The sequence below is a fragment of the Elephantulus edwardii genome, unplaced genomic scaffold (genome assembly GCF_000299155.1).
Source record: "Elephantulus edwardii isolate Elephantulus edwardi_28Jun2011 unplaced genomic scaffold, EleEdw1.0 scaffold00032, whole genome shotgun sequence".
Lineage (NCBI taxonomy): Eukaryota > Metazoa > Chordata > Mammalia > Macroscelidea > Macroscelididae > Elephantulus > Elephantulus edwardii.
In genome coordinates this window covers 11,815,807-11,840,224 of record NW_006399782.1, presented here as the reverse complement: position 1 = coordinate 11,840,224, position 24,418 = coordinate 11,815,807, and the positions used below count along the sequence as shown (strand labels likewise).

The following is a 24,418-nucleotide window of genomic DNA, read 5'->3' as shown; positions in this document are numbered from 1 at the left end:
TCGCCATCAGCGGATAGTCTCTCTGCGTCTTCATTTCATCCTCGTCCCTTCTCTCGGTGGAACTGTTTGATATAATGGGGCTGGACCCTGTTAGTTAATAACTTCAATCTCTTCTCCATCCATCATGGTGATGTCAACTGGCCCAGTGATGAGAATCTTTGTTTTCTTGATGTTGCATTTCAGTTCACATTAAAGACTATAGTCCTTGACTTTCAGGAGCAAGTGCTTTGGGTCCACTTCAGTTTCAACAATTAAAGCTGTGTCATCTGCATAACCCAGATTGTTAATAAGTCTTCCTCCAATCCTGATGCCACATTCCTCCTCATAAAGCCCAGCCACCCTAATGACCTGTTCTGCAAATAGACTGAAAAGGTATGGAGACAGGATGCATCTCTGATGCACTCCCTTCCTGATTTTGAATCATGTAGTATTTCCCTGGTCTGTTCTGAGGACTATTTCCTGCTCTAAGTATAGGTTTTGCATAAGCTATTAGTGCTCATAATTAAAGAAGTACCAGAATCACATAAGTAATAAAATGATAAAAATCAATGACAAACAAGGAATCCAGGTTCAATCCATTGCCTGTAATGGTAATGGAGAGAATTCTGATGGCCCAGTGGTAAAGAGTTGTCCTGCAAACCAGTCTATCCACTGAGTTCAAATGCACCAGCTCCTCCGTAAGACAAAGATGGGCAATCTCCTCAAATGCAATTTATAGACTCTGAAAACTGTAAGTCAATTCCAACCTGATAGTAAATAATAACAATAATATATGGCACTATAGCATGCAATTTAAAAATACCCTTATCCAACACTACAAAGTGGGTGAATTTTAGAAACCATTTCTGAGACAAATGACCTATCATTAAAGAAAAAAAAAGTTAAATTAAGACATTAATTCATAGCACATATTAAATTATCACTCAGACTAAAGGATGTGAAAATAAGTGTCTGTTGCAAAACAATAAACATAAAGCAGGCCCTCTCTTCAGCATAACACCAAGGCCACCAATTAACAAGTGAATGGCAATAAACATCATAAGCAAAAGACAAATTCAGTTTGGGGTATTTTCCTTCCATTTGAAACAATGACAGATGGTAAACAGCTCTGTGAAAGCAGCTTCTTGGTGGGTCTCCAATGATGCCTATTCACACTATAATATAATCTTCTCATCCTTCTGAGAAACACACACACAAAATCACTGCTTGTTGAGTCAAAACCAAGTCACAGCTGACTCTCAAAAGACTTTACAGAAGCTTTAAGTCACATGGGAAGAGAGTCTTTCTCCCTTGGACCAGTTGATGAATTTGAACTGCCTGCCTTTGAGCTGACAGCAAAACTCCTTACATCACCAGAGGTCCCACTTTTGGGTCTAGGTTATTAAAAAGATTGTAGCTTCTGTCCCGGGTATCCTGGGCTTGATCTCTCTCTCTCTCTATCTATTAGATCACTTTCCCTGGGACAAAGCAAATGCCAAGTCACAGGAAGTCTATCTGGCAAGAAACCACAGAAAACTTGGAAGCAGATACCTAACTCTGGCCAAGGCTTCAGATGACTCTACAGTCTTAGCTTACATGTCCATGGCCATGAGAGACCCTAAACCAAGAGTCCCTATCTAATTTGCACCTGAATTCTTAATCCACATACACAAGGATCTATGAAGATGATGTAATAAATAAAAATAAATGGCAAGAACTGAACATTACTGATGGTTGGCATTCAGGTACAGAAGGAAATGGAATAAAGGAAGACAGCAAAGAAAGAACACAATTATAGAAGAAAAACCTGTTTCATAACAAATTCAAAGAAAATTTTCCAAAAGAAGACTTTTGTCTCCTTTTTAATGTACTGCATTAAATACTACTACAGGTAGCTTCCTTGTTCTCCATATCAATAAGATATAAGAAAGGGAGAAGCTTCTATTCTAAAGTATATACTACTGGTGTCGTTGTAGTTATGTGTCATCAAGTCTAAACCAACTAACATTTATCCATCCCTCTAGCAGGTTCTCAAGGGCTATCAATCACACAGGAAGAGACTTCCCATTTCTCCTTCGGAGTAGCTGTTGAATTCAAACTGTCTGCCTTTGACTTGGCAGAACAACTCCTGAACCACCAGAACAGCCTAAAGCATACATACAGTAAGATATTTTAATCTATCCTTTAGTATACACACACTCACCAATCTATCTGAAAAGTAATGGTTTCAAAAAACAACACAAGGTAGTTCACAAAATTATAGAAATCTTACCTTAAATCTCTTGTCTTGCAATACTTTCTTGATGGCAACCAATTCTCCTGAATCACAAAGTTTGGCTTGATATACCACACCAAACGACCCATTTCCAATCACTTTAGTGTCTGTATAGCTGACTTCCTGTGGCCTGTCTGGACCCTGTCCAGGAGTTGCCACCACTGTGGTCACCTTACTGCCATCTTTGTCTCCTAAAGAAAAGAAGAGATTAAAAAGTGATTAAAGAAGGCAAAGATTTTTAAAAACTTGAAGACTGTCAAGAATTAAACCATAAAAATGGCCAAAATATACAAAGCATTTTCTTTATTACAAATTATTTTTAAATACTCAATTGACTTGGTCCATCATATAGAATTGTTTCAATCATAACTTATTTTTTAAAGGGTCATTAATTCAGTCATGGGATAGACCTGGCACCATAGACAGTAATTTCATTTAATGAAAACAGTCCAATGAAGTAGTTAGTACTGTTAACACATTAAAGTTGAAAGGCAGCCAGGATGTTATATTCTCCCTAGGACACATAGCAAATGGTGAACTTTAGGTTTTAATCTTTACCTAACCATCTCTAATAGCTCTGGTTCCTAACTAAAGACCTTCTTATATTACTTGTAAATAAAATATGTGTAACTGAAAATATTTAAATATGCGTTATCTATACTCATATCATTCTGCCTTAAGAAGGTAGTAAGGCTGGTTGAACTTTTGCTTCTCCATATCTTATGTCTTTAATAAACCAGCAGATAATAATCTCTCAAGAGAAGATCAGATGAGGAGAAACAGTAAGAAAAGGACAATTAGTTTTGGGATTATTGCTTTTGTTATGTGACAGGGATTAAGAACCAACTCATAGCTGACCTTCCAGCGGGTTTCTAGAGGCTGTAAATCACACAGGAAGAGACTGTTCCATCTTTTACCCACAGCACAGCTAGTGGATTCAAACTACCTTCTTTTGTGTTGGCAGCACAATTCCTTATCTACTAGGTCATCAGAGCTCTTTAGTTCAGGGATAAGGGATGGAAAAAAAAAAACCCACCAAAGAAACAAACAAAAAAGCCCCCTTTCTTAAAAACCAAATTCATTCTGAATTAATTATCATCCAGAAGCAGCTCACTGCTTCCATCATCCTCCACCATCACTTGTAATAATCCAGAAATCATTATCCTCTCTTCAAGCAACCTCCAAGCTAGTAAGCATATAATCCATAATGATCTTCTTGTTCTCTGAATTATTAAATTATGCTAAACTGCACAGTATTATCTAGCACTTGACTTTAAAACATTAATGTCATTTTAGTCATTTGAAAATATCCATTTCCAGAGACTATAATAATTCTGAAGTGGCAATTAGGAGTTCTGTGTGTCCTTCCTGACAAATTTACAGCTGTACAATTCTCCACAAAGTAAATCCTTACACTTCCCACCCCACCCATTGCTCCTTCATATTGTAAATTTTATTTTTTAAACTGCTAACTGAATTCATACTAAATAAAGGGTGGTAAAATCAAGAAATAATAAAAACACATAGCAATCCAATTGTTTAAGTATACTTCTACAAAGTATAAATTTCTGGATTAATGAGAATCAAATGTTGACGGTTTATTATAATCAATATTTATATCCACTTAAGCACAAAGTATTAATAAAGATGACAGCCAACAAGCAATATCTGAGACTGATAAGCCAATATTTATATCCACTTAAGTTCATGGAATATTAATAAAGGTCGCAGTCAATAAGCAATATCGGAGACTAATAAACTTTCTCACTAGCTTTCATGATAGACATGAAAGTAGTGAAAGACTCCTACATAACACAGCTAGGTGAACTACCTCCTGCTGTCAATTACATTCCCACTGGGTTTCCACAGTTAGAAATTTTTATGGAGTTTGTCATTCTCTTTCCCCTGCAAGAGCAACTAGTGGATTCCAACCAATAACCTCTTAGCTGCTGAAAGCTTTACCACTGTTACCATCAGGGCTAGTATGCAGTAGTACCTCATGGTGTCAGCTACAGTGAACATGTATGTCCTTAGAAGGGTAAAACACCCAAACATATATTACTCAGTTAGCATATATTCAACATCATTTGTAGAAATAAGGAAGCCCTGGTGTCCTAGGGGGGAAGAGAGAGAAAGCTGCCCTGCTTTCCTAAAGAGCCATGTCTCTGCCAGTTGGAATCCACCAGTGGCTCCACTGCACGAAATAACTGGCAAAATCCTTCCATTCGATTTACAGTCTCCAAAACAAACTAGAGGCTAGCTATAGTCAGTTCTGACTCAAGAGCAGAGTCTTGAGTTTGAACTGTCTAACTTGTTGTTTACTGCTGACAAGTTAACCCTGGATCTTGCTGAATGGATGTGTAATAGAACAAAACACTGCACAATCCTGTGCCGTCTTCATGATCGATGGTATGTGTGAGTCCATTACTGCAGGTGCTTTGACCATCTATCGCAGTGAGGGTTTCCTTCACTTTATCAGACATAATGTCCTTTTCTAGTGATTGGTAATTTCTGATGTGTCCAGAGCAAGCAAGACCAAGTCTCATCATTCTCAGTTTTAAGAGAATATTCTGGTCATATTTCTTTTAATACTGATTTTTTTTTTCATTCATTTGGTAGTGGTATTAAGGCCAACATTCTTTTTTACAATTTTATTACAGGGCTAAATCCCAAGACAAGTCAACCGATACCTAGCAGTTTTTAACACTTTCAAATGGCCCCTTCACATTTCACAGGCTAGTAAAAGAAATGTTACATGTATTTGTTAAAAGTCTATAGTGATCCAATATAAATTCTAAATTATCATGCCCTCCCCCAAAAAAAATCTACTGGGGTTTTCTTTCTGCCTATGTTTATCCTAACTACATCTTTTCAGGTTGACTATAAATCATAAATTATTTTCCTTTCATTTGTAAGATAAACCTACCTTAAACATTGTTTCAGCATCCTTAAAGACAAAATCAAAGTCTTCAAACTTAAATTCAAAGAGACTAAAATAGATACAAAAGACTAAAATCCAAAGCTGTCAAAAGAAAATAAAAAGTGACTTCAAACACACTTTGAGTCTTCTAAATGAATGAAATCAAAACCTTTTCATAAAAAAAAAAATTCAAATTTTTAAAAGTAATAATCTACAGAACAAGGTGGTTGTGGTGGTGGTGGTGGTGGTGGTTGTTGCTGTTAAGTGCCATCGAGTCGCAGGCAACTCATAGAGACCCTACGAAGGAAAGTCCTCAACATTTGTGTGACTTTCATCCTCTCTCCAGGTTCATAGGGTCTCTGGATGCAAGCTATTACAGAAGTGGATGCCACTCCTGCTTCCAAGCTTGTTTTAACCTGGGAGCGTCACCCAACACTGTCCTCCATGGGTAACCAGCCATTAACGCATTTGACACATCAGTGTCAGAACAAGGTAAGATGTTAATAAATTTCTTAAGTCAATAAAGCACCACTTTTTAAAATTAGGATAAATTAGTTGATTTTAAAAATGACTGTTTTACCCTACACCATATTAATTCAAAACAAAAACTGTTTAGGATACACAAAAAATGTGGCTTTCTATTACAAAGTCATGTTTCAATAAAGGAAAGAGGACCAGCATCTATTTTTTTTGTTCAAATAAGGGAATTAAAAGCAATATAACTATTTCTAATGACATTTTTAATAGTCAACTATGAAAGAGAGCCATTAAAATACTAGAATTACATTTCTTCTTTAACTACTAAACCTGGAAATAACAATCCTCCAAAAATTAGATAAGGCACAAATGGGTTAAGTCAGTTAAAATGTTAAAAGCAGAATGGAAAGATATGTAAATGTCATACTTAACATCTGAACAGAGAGAAAGTCTCCATTCTCTCTCTAGTACTGAAAGAAACTGCATATAAAATACTATGGGCTATCTTTCTTTCAAGAGAAAAAGATGGGCAATCTCCTCCCATGTGATGTACTGCCTCTGAACACCTGCTGGGGGGTTTAGCTGTAAGTCAGTTCCAATTCTACAGTACATAACAATATGAAACCTGTAGGAATACTAGTAGGAATAATTTAAGAATAATGCACAGGCTTTCAGCCTCACTAGTCTAGAATTTTCATTAGGAGATCATCAAGCTCTTCATACTGCTCTCCATTAAAAAAATCTGAAAATGCCCCATTTAAACAAAGGCACCAGGGCTGACCTGGAATGAGCATCCAGAGCATCGTGGGACAGTCAACTGCCACAGTGCCAAGAAAAAGCATGTCATCATCTGGCCTTGCTCGTTCACTGACTTAGCAATAAAAACAGCTGCACTAAACTCAGTTTACAAAAAGCACTTTCACATTCATGCTTTACCTAAGTGACACTTAAATGTTGTAATTCTTTTTACTTGCTTCATGTTGCCTCTACAATATTTTACAATTTTATTATCACCACTGAAGACTAAGACATTTCTGATAATCTCCAGTGATAAGGAAAAAGGATCACAAACACCATTTTCTCACCCCAATTATTCATTGTTGTTGTTGTTATGTGCTGTTGAGTTGACTACTACTAATGGCCATATGAACAAGAGCTCTGAACCCTGCCCTATCCTGAGTCAATCTCACTGCTTCTGACGCATCTGTCCCGACTGCCACAGTCACTGTGCCGAATTAAGACAGACTAGGAAGAAAGACTGACCATCCAATGAAGAAATAACAGGCCTCTGAAAACTCTATGAACAATAGAGCCCTCACACTGAGAAATACAAAATGAAGAGAAATAAGTTAATACTTGGAACATGGAGCAAATGAAGTATGAATGTAGGAAAATTATACATTGTTAAAAAAGAAATGGATTACATAGAGATTGATATATTAGTTATTGATTGGTAACCTCAGATGGATTGGCTTGGGACATTTTGAATCACACAATCACACAGGAATGACAAAGTGAGAAAAAAAAAGGGGTCACATTCAGAGTGAAAAAAGACCATTTCTAGATCCATTCAGAAATATAATATTGTGACAATGGGTAACAGAATAATATTCAGGCACAATTAAAATCTGTTAATACCACTGTTGCTGTTGTTATGTGCCGTCAAGTTGCTTGAGACTTACGTGACCTATGCACAACAGCTCTGAATCCTGTGCCAAGCTCACTGTCTCTGACACACCTACCACTATAACCCTAGTCACTGAGTCAATCCATCTCATCCAGGTTCTTCCTCTCTTGTGCTGTCCCTCCACCCTTCCAAGCATGATGTCCCTCACCAAGGACTGGTCCCTCCTTGCAATATACCCAGAGTATTTCAGACAGCGAGCTTCAATATCCTTGTCTCCAAGGAGCAGCCTGGTCTCACCTTCTCCAGAACAAACCTGCTTGTTTACCTAGCAGTCCATGGTATTTAATACTCTTCTCCAGCACCACAGCTCAAAAGGCATCAATTCTCCTTCTATCACCCCTAATTATCGTCCAGCTTTCTGATGCATAGCAAGTTACTGCGAAGATCATGACCTGGATCAGGTGCACCTTAGTCTTCAGACTGTCATCGTTGATCTTCAAGATAGACTTTCCCAAAAAAAAAAAGATAGACTTTCCCAAAGTTTTTTTGTTTGTTTGTTTGTTTGTTTGTTTATTTCCTGGACATTGGTACCAAGATTGTGGAGCCAAGCAAGCTGAATCAAAATCTCTATGAAAGGCAAGAAATATAACAAATTTGCCTATATACATTTGTTTTAAGTTACCATTTTGCTCAATCCTAAACACTTTAGAACACATAGTACCAGTGAGAGTCTCACAGTAAACATACAACACTAGGTATTACAATGAAACTGATCTTACAAAAACCAAAACACCACTGTCTCCCAGATACAGAGCAGAACAAAATAGCAGAGCTGTGAGAACAGCTCAGCTCAGCTCAACCTATAGGCCCCTCTTGTCAGAGTATTTCTGGAACCTTTTATTATACTAGAACCCATTCAGGAACTAGGGATTTCCTATAACATTTATAACACAGAAGAGTAGATTCCCGAACCTTTAACACAGACAGCTAAATTTTAAAATACAGAAATTACAATAGATTCTTCAAAGAACAGTGGAAAAACAATACAATTTTTTATGCAGGCTGATACACACACACACACACACACACACACACACACACAACATTTTTATAAAAAGATTAGCCGAAGTTTTACATGTATCCCAAAATACATACTATCCACGGCCCAGCTCTCAAACTCACAACTATAGCTTTGTACCTATGACCAATATCTCTTATTCACATTTAAGTCATTCAAATTTTCTCCTCACCTCCAACCAATTCAGAGATGAACAAATTTAATACTGAGCCATGATCCACATTCAAAGCATAGAGTCATTATCTTGAAGTCAAAAGGTCAATACAGACATATGTAAATGTTTTGGTGGTATCTGACACTAACATTCTAATCCTTATCAATGATTCATCCTTGCCTCTATGAAGCACCCTGACGGCACTTCCTCCAAGACAGACCTGACTGTTCTCTTGGTAGTCCATGGGCTACTCAGTGCTCTTCTCCAACACCAAAATTCAAAGGCCTCAGTTCTTCTGTCACCCTTATTCACTATCCAATTTTAAAATCCACAGAAAACAATTGATAATATCATGGCTTGAACATGCTTAACTTAGTCTTTAAACTTAGTATCAGTGCTCTTTAATACTCTGGAAAAGTCCTTGACAACATTTTTTCCCAGTGCAACAAGTCTTCATTTCTTATTGCTGCTCACATGGACATTGTTGGAGCCAAGTAAAATGAAATCTTTCACTTCAATCAAAAGATTAGAGATCATAGATTACATTTATCTATTGGTCCAGTGGTGAATACTTCTGTTTGCTTGATGGTGAGCAATCCTTATTGAATGCTATAGTCTCTGATCTTTGGCAGGAAGCACTTCAAGTCTTGAAGTCAAACCAGGGTTCTAATTTGATGGTAGTGAGTTTTTAGTTGTTGGACTCTCTTGCTAAAGTTTTCTCATTATAAAGTAGAACACCTGTTTCACAGCAAAACTTCATTTTAGATTTGTTCTAATTCTGATTATCTCAACTTTCTTACTTTTTATATCCTTTTCTAATTTATTTTTACAATGTTTCAAATTCCTAAACAATATTTTTTTCTTTGGGAAAACAACTCACATTAATAAAAGTTCTTTAGCCAGTTGCTTAGGATAAAGCTGTTGGCTGAATTTTTAATTAAAGCCTGAACATGTGAATGTAGAATGGCAGAATTTCACCTCCTGACTATCTTGAAAATAAGGTTTAGTTTGTGGTGGTTGGCTGTTTGCTTAGCTGTGTGGGTGATTTTGGTTGTTCTTACATTCCACTGAGTTAAAACTGGCATATGCTGACCCTCCATCAAGTTTTCAGAGGATGTAAATCACAAGAAAGGAAATTACCTATCTTTCTCCCACGGAGCAGCTAATAGATTTCAGCTCTCTACCTGAATTAGCAGTGCAACCCTCTATCCATTAGGCCACCAGTTGTTGTTGTTGTTAGGTGGCACTGAGTTGAGTATACACAGCGACCCTATGAACAACAGATCTGAACCCTGTCCTATCCTGTACCATCCTCATCATCTCTGACCTACTTGATCCCACTGCTGCAGTCACTATGTCAATCCACCTCTTCATAGTGACCATCCAGTTGGTTTGCAAGGCCATAAATCTTTAGAAGAAACTGTCATCTTTCTTCTGAGGAGCATTAGCTTGTGGATTCTAAGCACTGACCTTTTAATTAGCAAATCAAGAACAACATTTTAAAATAAAGGAAATAAAAAGGAAGTCCAGAGAATCAGAATTAGAACAAATCTATTATCAATTTACTCCTACTGTGAAACATAAGTTCTATTCTTTAATGAGAAAACTCTACCATCAGAGTACAGCAACTAAAGGCCCACACACTATGCACCAGATGGAACTATGAAGAAAGAAATGGAGTACCAACCAAGCAGCTGTATCAATCAGATCAGCCCTAATGCTACAAGGAATAATGACACCTCAAAACTCACTGGTGTCAAGTCTGAACCAACTAATAACTGTCCCTCCAGCAGGTTTTCCAAGATTAAATACTACATAGGAGGAGACTGTCCATGTTTCACCCACAGTCTCTCATGGATTGGAACTGCCAGAGGCATGACCTCAGAGTTAGTAGAGTTAGTAGTAGAGTCACTCTCAGTGGTAACAGACTAAACAGTACCCAACAACCATGACCAATATCCAATCCACTAAGGTAGCAATTCTACTTATGCCATGTTGTGCTGTTAATCCACTGGTGAGACAAAGATGGTGATACTTCATCTCTTTTGCAGCCAACATCCATCTGACATCAGCAATGAAACTCCCTTAAGCCAATGCCTCGTCTGAATCCAACTTGAAATTATGAAAATTTCCTATGGATATACTGTATGTGATAGTAATGATATGGTCTGATCATTTCCACATTCAGTTGATGAACTTCTTTTGAAATAGGAACAAATATAGATCTCTTCCAGTGAGCTGATCTGCAGCTGTCTTCTAAATTTCTTTGCACAGACCTGTGAGCACATTCTGGTCTGCATTTATTTGTTGAAAGATGACAACTGGTATCCCATCAATTCATGGGGCCTAATTTTTCTGTCATTGCATTCAGTGCAGCCTGAATGTCCTCCTTCATTACCACTGGTTCTTGATAAAAATACATCATCACAACCAGTATTTATGGAACAATATTACAGTTTAATAAAATTTGGTTACACAATTTTCTCATGAAGGCAATAATTCTCTCAAGGATATTGAGATTAAAAGTTCTAAAGGCCAAAGAAGAGACTCTAACTCCTCCTGTATGAACCTTACTCCAATCAGAGTATGCCAAATGTTCGGGCCCTTGCTAATAAGCCCGCTCATTTACAAATTAGCCAATCACCATGCGCTGCCTCCATCTTACCTCACAAATTCCCCAATCTCCTTGTATCTCCCCGCCCCTCACTCAGTCTTTGCCACTACCGGTGCCAATAAAAACCCTTGTCTCAAAGTGCTCGGGGTTCTGCCACACGGCTGCTGTGTCAGTGTGTGTAGAGTCCCTGCTCGAGAGCTTGTAATAAAATCCTCATGTTCTTGGAAAAAAAAAGTTCTAAAGGCAAATAAAACTATTCAGAGTTATAATAATAATAAAAATTATAACTCATATTATCCAATTCTCAGGGTCAGTACCTTTTCTAATAACCAGAAAAAGTTATTTATTTAAATAGTCATTTAAAATTCAGTACACCTATTAAAATACAATCTATTTAAGTAAGAATCTTTGTATCTTTTCATATAAAATGCAAAAATACTTTTTAATATAAAATTATTTCATTATGCCTAGTAAGCAAGCATGAGAGACAAATTTCCCAAAATGAATAAAATAGTGTTGAAAGTTTCCCTGAGGAAACTCAAATTAGTGAACTGACAGCAAACATTCAAAGCACTTGAATACATTTATCAGCATGCTTAACTTTTGGAGGCAAAAAAAAAAGGAACATTTCTTGCTTTTTTAAAAAACCCTACTAATTTATTCTAAATAAGGAACTGTGGTGTTAGCCTAAAAGTTGGAGTGCTTTTTTTTTTTTTTTTTTTAAAAAAAAAAGCCATTACAGTTAGCTGCCCCTGGTCTCTCTAGCTACCTTAACACACAGAGTTTTGCAAATCAGTATCAGCTGTGGGACTAGGATAAGAGAAAGTGCTTCCCACATTGGGCAGTAAGACTGAGGCAAACAAGGCTTGTGGTGGCCCTGGTGAGAGTGAAGACCCTGGTGGTAGAAAGACTCTGCATTGCTGTGGACAAATGTGGCAAGGTGTGACCAGAGGCTTCTTGCTTATGTGCTGGCCACAGTTAAAGGATATTGCTGTTCTTGTCTTTGATGATAGAAGAAGCTGATTTGTAAGTGCTCTAAGGCAAACCTTGCTGGATGATTTGGATTTGACTGCTGAACTGAAACAAGTCTAAACTTATTGAGAAATTGTGTCTTGGGACTGCTTGGCTAAAACTTGGATTTGCATTTAGTAATATTCTTTGCCTCCCCCATTCTCCACTTATTCCTTAATAAGCCCCAATCTTGGTACCACAACTATGAGTCTGTGAGTTAGCAACAAATAAAAGAACCTCTTGCTGTCTGTAGGATTCTATAGGCACCATGGGACTGGGCTACTACTATGAACTCTATTTGCTTTCTACTCTGGGGTAGTTAGGGGCTGTGCTATTCTCATTCCCTCTGGCTCTTTCAAAGAGATGCTCAAAGCCCTGTGCCGTAATGTCCCATTTTCCTCTTAAGATAGAAACATGGGAGGGGGGGGCCAGAAAAAGCAGAAAAGCACGATTTTTCCAATCAATAAAAACAGGAATATAAAATTATTCATTCCCTCTACGTGGCCTAGTTCAAGAAGCTGCACTGCAATTCTGAAAGCATGCTGTTCAAATCCATGCAGCAATCTTCTTCTGCAATTAACTGCCTCTGAAAAGCCACAGAGGGTCAGCTATGGGTCAATTTCGATTCCAGGGTATGCAACAATAAACAGCAGCAACATCACATAATAAGTTTAAAATCTCTTGTTGGTTTCATTAACCTACAAATCCTCTACTTTTCACAGCTCAAAGATAACATAGTATATTTGCTTAATAATAGTACTTGAATTCATTAAAGAAAAATATCTCAAATATGTGTAAATATTTAAAGGTAACTATGGAAGCAGTCCCCAAGTCTTGCAAAAAACAACTCTAAAATAACATTTTAATATTAACAAAAATAGTAAATGTACACTGCCCCTCACTCCTAGTTTTAAAGCTACACAGCACCATAGAGAATTACCAACATATAGAGAATTCTAACCCAGAAAACTTTATTATACCCCTCTCAGATCACAAATCTTTCACACAAGACATTCTCCTCTCAACTTCTTATAATAGCAATTATTTTTTTCTATTAGCATGGGTCTTTTTCTTGATTTAAATTTTATTTTATTAATTTTAATGAATGTTTACAGAGATTTTGAATTTCCATTCATTCATTGTTGTATTTTTCTCCCTGCCCACCTCTCCCTCCTCAGTTAGCTCTTCTCTTTGAAAAGTAAAATTCCTTCACTGGTATACAATACCCTCCCTCCTCCAGTACACTTCACTATGCAACCTTCATTCTGGACTCTTTTCATAACCATAATAACCAATCATATATCGCTTTTTTTTCCCTATAATTATATTTTATTAATTTTCATAAACATTTACAGAGATTTTGGGTTTCCATTCATTCATTGTTGCACTATTCTCTCTACCCTCCTCCCAGTTTGTTCTTGTCCAAATGCCACAGTGCTTGTCAAAGCCAGTTCTGATTAATCTTCTTTGTCAGTGTGTCCTTTGCCATTCCCTATCACTCCATATATGGCTTTTAAACTGTTCTCTCCCTCATCTGTTTCAATGCAGTATACATAATTTATCCAACTTTTCTCAGTCTCACCCCAACCTTGATTTCAGTCCCTTTCGTCCCATTCCACAACAGTGGCACTATGCAGTATTTGTTCTTTTGTGACTGAGATATTTCATTCAGCATAATGTCCACCAGGGTCACCTATTTTGAATAATATTGCATGAGTTCCTTGCTTTTCAATGCCGTATAGTATTCCATTATGTGACTATACCAGAGCTTCTCTATTCCATTTGTTTGTTGATGAGCAATTAGGTTGTTTCCAACTCTTCGTTAATGTGAACAAAGCTGCGATAAACATAGGTGTGCAATTATCTGCCTGGGTGGCAGTTATGGTTTCTTTATAGTATATTCCCAGTAGAGGAAATGCTGGGCCAACCACACATCCTAAATTATGACTTTTCCTTTCCTTTTCTTTAACGTCTTACCCAGTTATCTCAGGAAACCTCCTCTTCCTATGTTATAATACTATAGCTACTCACTGCTTTCAAACCAGAACTGACCCTCTATTGGGTTTTCAGAGCTTGTAAATCACACAGAGGAGACTGCCCCTCTTTCTTCCATAAAGCGTCTGGTAAATTCAAATTTACCTGCCTTTGGGTTGGTAGCACAAGCCCTTATCCATTAGGCCACCAGAGCTCCTTTCTTCTTCATTACCTTTATTTCATGAAGAGCTATGTAAATTAGAAAAACCTTAACCATGACTATGCAAAGGAAAAAACTGCTTTGGTTCTGTACTGATACCAAGAGAAAGCAGAGTCATGAGTGAAAAAGTCAGGGCCATCAGCTTATTTATAAAGCCCCTGAAAGTCTGTCGTCTTCCCACAATCCTCTCATCCCGCGGTTAACAAAGCAGCAGCACTCAAGAGAAATTTTCAAAACTAATTTTCAGAAGATTACTAGGTTTTATTTCTATTCATAAAAATATTATTTTCTTGTATTTTCAGTTTGTCACTGCAAATATGTAGATATCTGAGTTCACTGTGGCTTAATTAGGCTTTTGTAGGAAAGCCTGGGAAACCAACCAATATTTAGAAGATGTTCTTTGAAAAATATGCTCTAAATTCCAAACAAATGATGGAACTTTCAGAACACAATCTGTTTACCAGCTAAGGTTTTTCCATACAAATGGGAGAGTGGGGTGTGTGTGTGTGTGTGTGTGTGTGTGTGTGTTATTAATATGCCTACAACATTAATTTGTTAATATGCTGTAACAGAGCGAGTATACCTCTTTTAATAGTTTTACACGTATCTCTACAAATTAACCACAGTAAATAAAATGCTGTTTATTTGCCTTCAACTTGGTTCCAACTCACAGCAACCTACCTACGTACAAAAGAATAAAACAATAGTGAATCATTCTCAGTCTTTCCTGTGCTTGAGATCCCTGTTGTTACAGTTTAACCCATCATGATGAGTCTTCCTCCTTTTCATTAGCCCTCTACTATTCCAAACATGAAGACTCTCACTAGCTACTTCTCTGTGCCCCTCCTGGTAAGATATCTAAAGTGAAAACAAAGTCTTGCCATGCTCATGTCTAAGGAGAATTCAGGCTATACTAATACTAGACAAATTGTTCATTCTTCTGGTAGCGCATGGTACATGAAGCATTCATCACCAATGCCGTAAATCATCACCTGTCTTCTTTATTCATTGTTCAACTTTCACATGCACATGAAGCAAACAGAGAAATACCATGACCTGGGTCAGGCACACCTTAGGGTTCAAAGTGAGAAAGGAACCAAAGAGAAATTTAAGCTTTAAGTTGCAACAGTGATTCTGTGAGCAAAACGGTTGAGTGACACAAGAAACAAAAAGAAAACGGAAGGAATACATTGTACATTGTATTGTTGTAGGAAAATACCTCTAACCATCTCTGAAAGAAGCCTATAATCAAGAAGCAGTATGCATTGAAAACACTGGAAACAAATATAGTCAGGAAATAGAGTTCTATCAATTCCATTTCTGAAATGGATGCAACACATTTTCAAATAGTGATTAACTAATATTTATTTACATTTAATAACAAAAACAATGAAACTGTTTATACAGTTAATGTAACAAGGAACTTGCCTACAAGAAAAATGCATCAAGTAACATTGTACCAACTGATTTTAATTACTCAGAATTAAATCCCTATCAGCATTTCTATTTATGTCTCTTCCCCTTCTAAAAAGTTAGTTTAATATCCTCCAACTGTCTTCCTACACACAGAGAAATAGCCATGTCTTCTAAGGAAGTCTCAGGACCATTCTTAATCACCAAACCCACTGCCTTAGTCAATCTGGATCCATGGCAACCCTCAGCCAGATTTCTGATCCTAAAAGTCTTAAGGAGAAGAGACAGTTTCATTTTTCTATCATGAAGCAGCTGATAAATTCAAACTGTTAAACATTAAATTAGCAGCCTGACACTTAATCTAGTAAACCAACTCACAGAAGTCTATAATAGGTAATTAATTAGCTCCAGATCTACTGCTCCAGAAACATAGTTGATTCCAGGCTAGTGGGTCAAGGAAAAGTACACTGGCTGAGGCATTCCATATTATTACTCACAGAGGTAAAAGGTGAGGAGGAGTCAAACAGAACTTTAATACTCAGGAAATACCTATATCCTTAATCTCACCTTTTTCAACACTGGTCTTTGTCATCTCCTACTATCCTTTATCTAACCTAATGATAAACCAGAATAAGATTAGCAAAAAGTGTGTTAACAGTAATTAATGGCTAAATTCCTAATCACAGCATGCCTCCAAAGGCTACAGACACACTGAAGCATACTCATTTTACAAAGAAAAATCAGTAGAAAATTAGCTCCATTTTTAAATGAGAAAAAGGATACATACAAACAAGAGCGGGCATTAATAAATGAATTTCTTTTTAAAAATTATGAAAAATGCCCGTGTGTGTTGATGGCATATAGCAGGCTAAAATAATTTTAATAAAACTTGACACAAGAAAATGATAACAAATTGTATTAAAGTATATTGTCAGACTTCACAAAGTCCTTCAGATGGCCAATAAACAACAAAAAAGAAATGTTCCACATCACTGTTGTTGTTACTCAGTAATGTCAAGATACAACCAACTCACAGTTGACTCTCCAACGAGTTTCCAGAGGCAATAAATCAAATAGAAGGAGACTGTCCCTCTTTCTTCCACAAAGAAGTTGGTGTATTTGAATTGCATGTCTTTGGATGTGAAGTACAATTCCTTAACACTAAAGCCACCAGTGCTCTCTTTAAGATCATTAAGAAAAAACTAAAAATCATCATTATAGATGTAGAAAAGATTGAAGTTAACAGTGTCTTCTTGCTCAGATCCATAATCAACATTCTTGGCATCAGTAGTAGGGAAATCAAAAGACTGGATGGATTGGGGAACTCTGCTGCTATTAAGGACCTCTCCAGTGGCATGAAAAACAGTGATGTCAGTCTAAAAAATAAGGTGTGCCTGATCCAAACCATGGTCTTCTCAACTGCTTGCTACACATTTGAGCACTGGACAATGAATGAGTAGGGATAGCAGAAGAGGAACTGATGCCTTTGAGTTATGCTACTGGAGAACTGTATTGAACTGTACTGGACTGCCAAGAAAACAAACAAGTCCGTCCCAGAGAGGGAGAAACCTAATTGGTTTTTGGAGGCAAGGATTTTGAAGCTCCGTCTCACATACTTTGCAAATGTTGTCAGGAAGGACCAGTCCCTTGAGAAGGACATCCATCATGCTTGGAAGCGTGGAGGGTCAGTGCCAAAAGAGGAAGACCCTAGATGAGGTGGACTGACACAGGTACTATGGCAACAGGGTCATACATGTCTGAGATGGTGAAGTTGGCTCAGGACAGAGCATGGCTCAGAGCCACTACTCATGGGTCGCTATGAGTTACAGGCTACTCAACAGTACACAACCATAACAACATGGTTGTCATGTCTAAACTAAATTATAGCTGGCTATCCAGCAGGTTTTCAGAGCTGTAAATCACACAAAAGACTATCTTTCTACCTTAGAACAGCTGGTAGACTTGAACTGCCTGCTTCTGGGTTGGCAGCACAATTCCCTATCCACTAGGGCACCAGAGCTTTCCCTTTAGCTGTTGTTGTTACTGTGTATCATCAAGTTGAAACCAAACCATAGCTGACCCTCCACCAGGTTGGTTTTCAGAGATTTTAAATTGCAAGGAATGCCTATCTTTCTCCTACAGAGCAGTTGGTGGATTTGAACCATGTTCCTTCTGGTTGGTAGTGCAGTTCCTTACCACTAAGCCACCAGAGTTCCTTATAAGCTATTGCTGTTGTGTGCCGTCAAGTGGGAACCAATCCATAGCTGACCCTCCAATGAGTTTTCAGAGCCAGTAAACCACACAAGAGTAGAATGCCTCTCATTCTCCCATGGAGCAGCTGGTGTATTCAAACTTCACGCGTTTGAGATAGCAATGCTGCTTCTTACCACTTGGCCACCAGAGTTCCTTATTAGCTATTGGTGGTGGTGGTGCCATAAAAAGCCTAACAGATCATTAAAATTTCAGTCTCTACAACCCTGAGACCATACAAACTAGATAATGTCAAGTCAGAATTAACCCATAGCTGACCCTACAGTGGGTTTTCCAAGGTCATAATCTGCTAGAAAGAGACTGTTCATCCTTTTCCCAAAGACCATCTGGTGGATTTGGAACTGTGTGCCAATGGAATTGCAGCATAGCATTTTACCACTAGGTCACCAGAGAGCTCCTTCAACAACGAGAAATCATCTCACCCAACAAAAATAGAAAAATTCAAAAAGGCTGACAAAGATGCAGATAGCCTGGAATTCTCAAACACAACTAGTGGGAATGTTAAATGGTATGATCACTTTGGAAAGCAAAGCTGTTTGCCAGTTCCTTAGTTAGAAAGAAAAGTACCATTTGATCTGGCAATCCCACTACTGGTAAGTATGCCAAAGTAGTTAGAGTGGTGGTACAAACTAACATGCACATACATTATTATTACAGAGAAGAGTTGGAAACAACCCCAGTGTCTATCAAAGGACAAATGGCTAAAAAAATTCTGTTACATTAACACAGAGGAGTATTATGTATCATTTACAACACAATCAAATATTCATGAAACATAATACAACATGGATGAATCTAGAACAAATTATGCTAAGTGGCAAAAGTCACAATAAGGCAATCAGGGTCTAAGATTCCTATTATGAAGAGCTAAGGAAAGGACTACAAACAGAATCAATTTTAGAGGAGTAACAAGAATGAGAAGAGAGGGAGATTGGGGGGACAGTATACCTTGGGTGAGGGGAAAGGCAAGTCAAAAAGGGGTTGGTCAGGCACGGGTTGATTACATTAATCTACAGCAACTGTTTTTAAACAAAATGTCTTGAATGAGTGTTTGAGAAAGCAAAATTATTTGTAAACTTCACTCAACTAAAATTCAATTAAAAATATATTGTCACATTTTAATCATTCACCACACTCTTAATAAGTACTATCTGGTAGTGTAGTTCATAGGAAGCATGGCTGTTAACCCAAAGGTTCAAATCCACCAGCAGCTCCAAGGGAAAAAAGATCAACAAACTCCTCCACAGAATTTACAGTCTTGCCAAAGCCACTGGAAGGTCAGCTATGAAAAGGTTCCAACTTGCCAACAGTGAGTGCTAAGAGTGTTATACCATAACTAAGGTACTAAGCTAGGGGTAGGGGTTCTAAAAAAGAACCTGACAAGCAAAGCTCTAGCTTTTGTGGTACTTTTCTGGCTAAGAGAATGCAGAGATAAAAGCACTGTTGTGCTATTATTGTGTACCACTGAGTCAGAATCAACTCATAGCTGACCCTCCAGCAGATTTTCAGCCACAGTTTAATTACATGGGAGGAGATTGCCCATCTTTCTCCCACAAAGCATCTAGAGAATTTGAACCAAGAGCCTTGGGGACTGTAGCACAGCTCCTTACCACTTGGCCGAATGTGTTGTTGTGTACTGTCATGCTGGAACCAACCCAAAGCTGACCGTCCAACCGGGTTTTCAGAGGCAGATAAGTGCACAGGAAGACACTGCCCATCCTTCTCCTGTGGAGCAGCTGGTGGATTTGAACTGCGTACCTTTGGGATTACAATGCAGCTTTTTGCCACAAGGCCACCAGAGCTTATCTAGACCAATTATTAGGGTGTTTATTAATGAAACTGGAAGTCTATATTTACCCATCATCCACTATAAAGCCAGGTACTTTATTACTTATTTTCATACAATGCTTCAATTAATTTTAACCATCTTATGAGGTACATGAAGTTAACTCCATTTCACAGACAAGAGAAACTGAGACTTTACTGAATTAAGTTTAGTAAAGATTATAACGTAGAATAAGCACAATTAAAAGAGTGGTTTTGCCTAACTTCAAGCCTCATATACTATTAATAATATATCAACTGGCTTCAAAGAAAAACCAAACATGCTCAGATTCTGAAATCTTTTTTTTATAAAATTACAAAACCCTTTCTTAAAAAAATTCTGGAGAAAGCATACGCAAAAACCAGATCAAGATTACACTGAAGACTTTTCAGAGTTGAATCAGGCCATGACTCCATATTCCACTTTAAAACGTAGTGCTGCTATGAACATACATGTGTGAAGAAGGTGCAAACAGATGAGAACTCTCCTACACTGCTGGCAGGAATGCAAATGGAGCACCTGCTATAGAAACTGATGCTTCCATATCAAGTTGGGAAGTGAAATACCATTTGATGCCACCACTGCACTTGTAGGTAGATGTCTCAAAGAAAATAGACAACACAAACTTACATAAACCCATGTTTATTGCAGAACTACTTACAACAGCAAAGAGTTGAAAAGAAATCAAATGCCCATCAAGAGACAAATAGTTAAGAAACTCTGGTAAATTCATACAATGGAGTATTTTGCATCACTTAAAAAATGATCAAAAATTTGTGAAATAAAGTACAACATGGATGAAAGCAAACTATGCTGAGTGTCATAAGTCAGCCACAAAAGGACAACCATGGTGTCAGACCACCAATATAAAAAGTTATGGAAAAGTTCATACACAGATAAAATTAACCTTAAAGGGCTAACCGGGATACAAAGGGAGGGACAGTAGATTTATGTAAAGGTGAAGTGTTGCAGGCACAATTACAGACACTAATTGGACAAAACTAAATGCCACGTGAGATTGAGTTCTTGGGTTTAAGATCAATCAACTGTCGTAGTTATAGGCTACAAAGGTCATGTTCTGCATGTGAAGAACGTGAGTAGCGTGTGGTACTGTAAAAGTTTTCAAGTAGTAATCTACTTGTCTTTTCATATAAATAGGAAAAGAGTAAGAAGGGAACCAAAGTCGGAGAGAAAACTGCTCTGCAAGGCTAACAGCCTACACAATCTGCATTCTCATCTACTCAGAGTCTAGAAGTAAATGGCACCCAACTACCACGACTGGCCTTTCTTATCAACGGACAGAATCTGATGGAAGGCAAGAAAACTACAGAATATAACCAAAATTTTCAAAAATTTTAGAATTAATGATCCAGTTGAGATCAGAGGACTACCTGAGACTATTAAACCTTCTCTACACTCTCATCTTGATATCTGACATCTCATATTTAAGAGCTAAAAAAAATAAAACAAAACAAAAAACCAAAAAAATCGAACATTATTACCTGATTATTTTGCATCTTAATAATGTATTTATGGCTCTAGTAGGTACTAGACAAGAGTTAACACTGGCACTGACGACACTGTGATGTGTCAACTTGACTGGACATGACTGTCGGTGGTTTGGCAGCTATGTGATGACATGATCACCCTGAATTATGTAATCTGATATGGCCATTCTCCATTTTTATGTACCATAGACTTCAAATAATCACCTAATCTTTGGAACCTGCCCATGTGAGAGGATGGTGTATCACCCTGATATACTCTTTAAAACGTGGACTGAGAGTAGAGCAGAAGCTGACCCTCAAGACAGAGGAATGTGCAACACATAGACTTTCTGTGATATAAAAAAAGGCTGCTAGGGATGTCTTCAGTAAAGGAGATGTATGGGTTTGACATGGTCAAAAGTGACTTGAGAACCAAGTCTTGGAATGGATTGAAATTTTCTACTTCTAGTCATGCTTACACTGATACTATAGGGAAAATATCAGACAACCTAGAGACCAAATATAAGGTCTTTAACTATGGACTCACTGTCACACACACACACACACACACACACACACACACATGGAACACATGTAATACTTTTAGGACAAAAATATCTTTGGAGAATAAGTTGGGGCAGGATTGAAACTGATTCTTGATAACACATTTGTACCAAACACAGGAAAGAAGAGTGGGAAGACCTTCTAGAAACGAAGATTTTTTTTTTTTTCAGTCTTGGCAGTAATGTGGATAGCGATTTCTCCATATCAAGCACCTATGGTTGGATTTGTTGGCTTCTGAAGATTGGTTTGCTAGTTATCAGATGAGTTATGACACAGTCAAATCCAAACTGTCACAGAATAATTTCACCCTGGGTTATAAGGCTGCAGACTTCATGTGAATAGATGGCACTGGATTTGGATGGTTGATCTACCAGAAGGATAATGAGAAGAACAAAACTTTAATAACACCACTTGTTTTGGCATAACTGTTAAAGGCAAGCTGGATTGTAGAACTTCTCAATCTGCTGAAGTATAACCAGGACTTGGTTATACTTGTACCCTTCAACCAGAAGTCAAATTGACCCAATCAGCTTTACTTGATGGAAAGAACTTCAACGCCAGATGTCACAAGGTTGGGCTGAGATCTGAACTAGAGCTTAATGTGATTTTGAGTAAAGCATCCGATTTGGCCCTGGAGGCGAAGAGAAATGAACCCACTATGTTTTGGCCTGTGAAATTTCAAAAGTGTGAACATTTTTTTTCCCAAAAAATTTTATTTCTCCTCATAGTGAAGTCTAGAGATTGCAAGTCCATCCTAAGGGAGGTACCTGAAAGCATGCATGGAAGGTGTCATGTTTGTGCCACATTTCAGTTCAGTTTCTCAGTGACAGTGTAGTCTCTTGCTATAAAGTAAATTATTTATACATTACTTCCTGCATGTCCCATACCACTTTTTCATGACCATTTCCTAACTTGGTCTCTGTGCGATAGTGCAATCTCCAGGTTTTGCATCAGCATAAAATAAACCCATCACATTTAAAAATAATAAATAAAACGTCAACTGAAACTACAGCCTGAGGTCCCCATTTAGTAACATAAACATGCAAAATAAAGTATATTACCCTAAGTATGATCACTCACTCACTCACTCATTCAATGACGCTGAATTGGGTCTCCAACACTATAAATCACAAGGGAGAATATTGCCCGTCTTTCTTCTGCAGAGAGCTGCTGGATTCAAATCGCTAAAGTGGCATGGCCTTTGGGTTAGTAGTATCATTCCCTACGTTCTACTAAAAAACTGCCCAGGTAAGATCAAAAGGTCAACATTCACTCTAAAGCAAAGAAGAAAAGACAAGGGGACAAGAAAACCAGAAAACAGGTAATGGGGTCAACAGAATGCAAGTAAAGATAAAACTGGCCCAGTATGAAGTGTGTAACTAATGTTACAAAACCATTTCTTTAGGAATTGTCACGTGCTAACTGCAGTTTCACCAAGAACACAAAAATTTAAAAAAAAAATTTTTTGGAGGAAAAAATATAGCATGACAGGATAACTGCTAAATGTATGACCTGCAAAGTTTGAGTTTGGTTATTAAATTTTTGAAACCACACATAACTGGATTCCATTTGGAAACTAACAGAAACAATTTTGGCAGTAGGATCCTCTAGCATGTGCATGCTTAGAATGCCCTCCAGGTGACTCTACTGTCCTCAGTATGCAGAAGACTTCAATTTAGGTTCTACTGCTCTACATACTGGCTAAGCAAATAATTTTTTTACATATTTCCTAAAATGCAAAATGAGAGATGAAGCTATGTCATCTTTGCCTCCAATGAGCATTCTGGCTGCAATTTTCAAGACATTTCTCCTTGGTTTTTGTGGCAGTCTACTGAATATTTAATACTCTTCTCCAACGTCATGGAAAGGTATCCTTTTTTTTTTGGAAAGGTATCCATTTTTGTCTTGTCACCCTTATTAACTGTCCAGCTCTAAAATGCACAGCAAGTGACTGAAAAGATCATGACCTGAAGCTGGTGAACGTCAGTCTTTAAACTGAGATCACTGTTCTTCAGTATTTTGAAGAGGTTCCTGATAGCAAACTTGGCCAAAGATCTTCTGATCTCCTGTCTGCTGGCACCAAGGGTACTGACTGCTGAGCCAAGCAAGATGAAATCATTCACGTCAATCCTTTCTCCATCTATCACAATTTTGCCTACTGACCCGTTTGTGAACTCAAAAAAGTGATGAGGACCTTTGCTTTTTTTTAAAAAAAAAATTTTGTTATTTTTGTGTGTGTGTACCGTCAAATCAGATCTGACTGGTACAGGAGGAGATTGTCCCTCCTTTCCCGGCAGAGCACCTGGTGGATTTGAACCGTTTGCCTCTGGGATTATAGTTGCAGCTCCTTGCCACTAGGCCACCAGAGCTCCCCTGACCTTTGCTTTCTTGATGTTGAGATGTAATCCATACTGAAGGCTGTAGTCCTTGATCTTCTGCAGCTAGATTTTCATCTCCTCCTCACTTTCAACAAGCAAATTTGTATCATCTGCATAACACAGGCTGTTGTTGAGCCTTCCTACAATACTC

General features: G+C 37.7%; 1 protein-coding gene and 1 pseudogene across 2 annotated transcripts in view; one reads left to right on the top strand and one right to left on the bottom strand.

Annotated features, from left to right (window-relative positions):
• The window catches only part of GSK3B (glycogen synthase kinase 3 beta), a 275,384-nt gene that overhangs the window by 186,509 nt on the left and 64,457 nt on the right, over nucleotides 1–24,418 (bottom strand). For both annotated transcript variants that reach the window (XM_006884256.1, XM_006884255.1), the window contains exon 2: nucleotides 2,252–2,445. In XM_006884256.1, the coding sequence (XP_006884318.1) occupies nucleotides 2,252–2,445 (194 nt within the window). The remainder of the gene's footprint in view (nucleotides 1–2,251; nucleotides 2,446–24,418) is intronic.
• LOC102851909 lies at nucleotides 21,656–22,227 on the top strand (annotated as a pseudogene).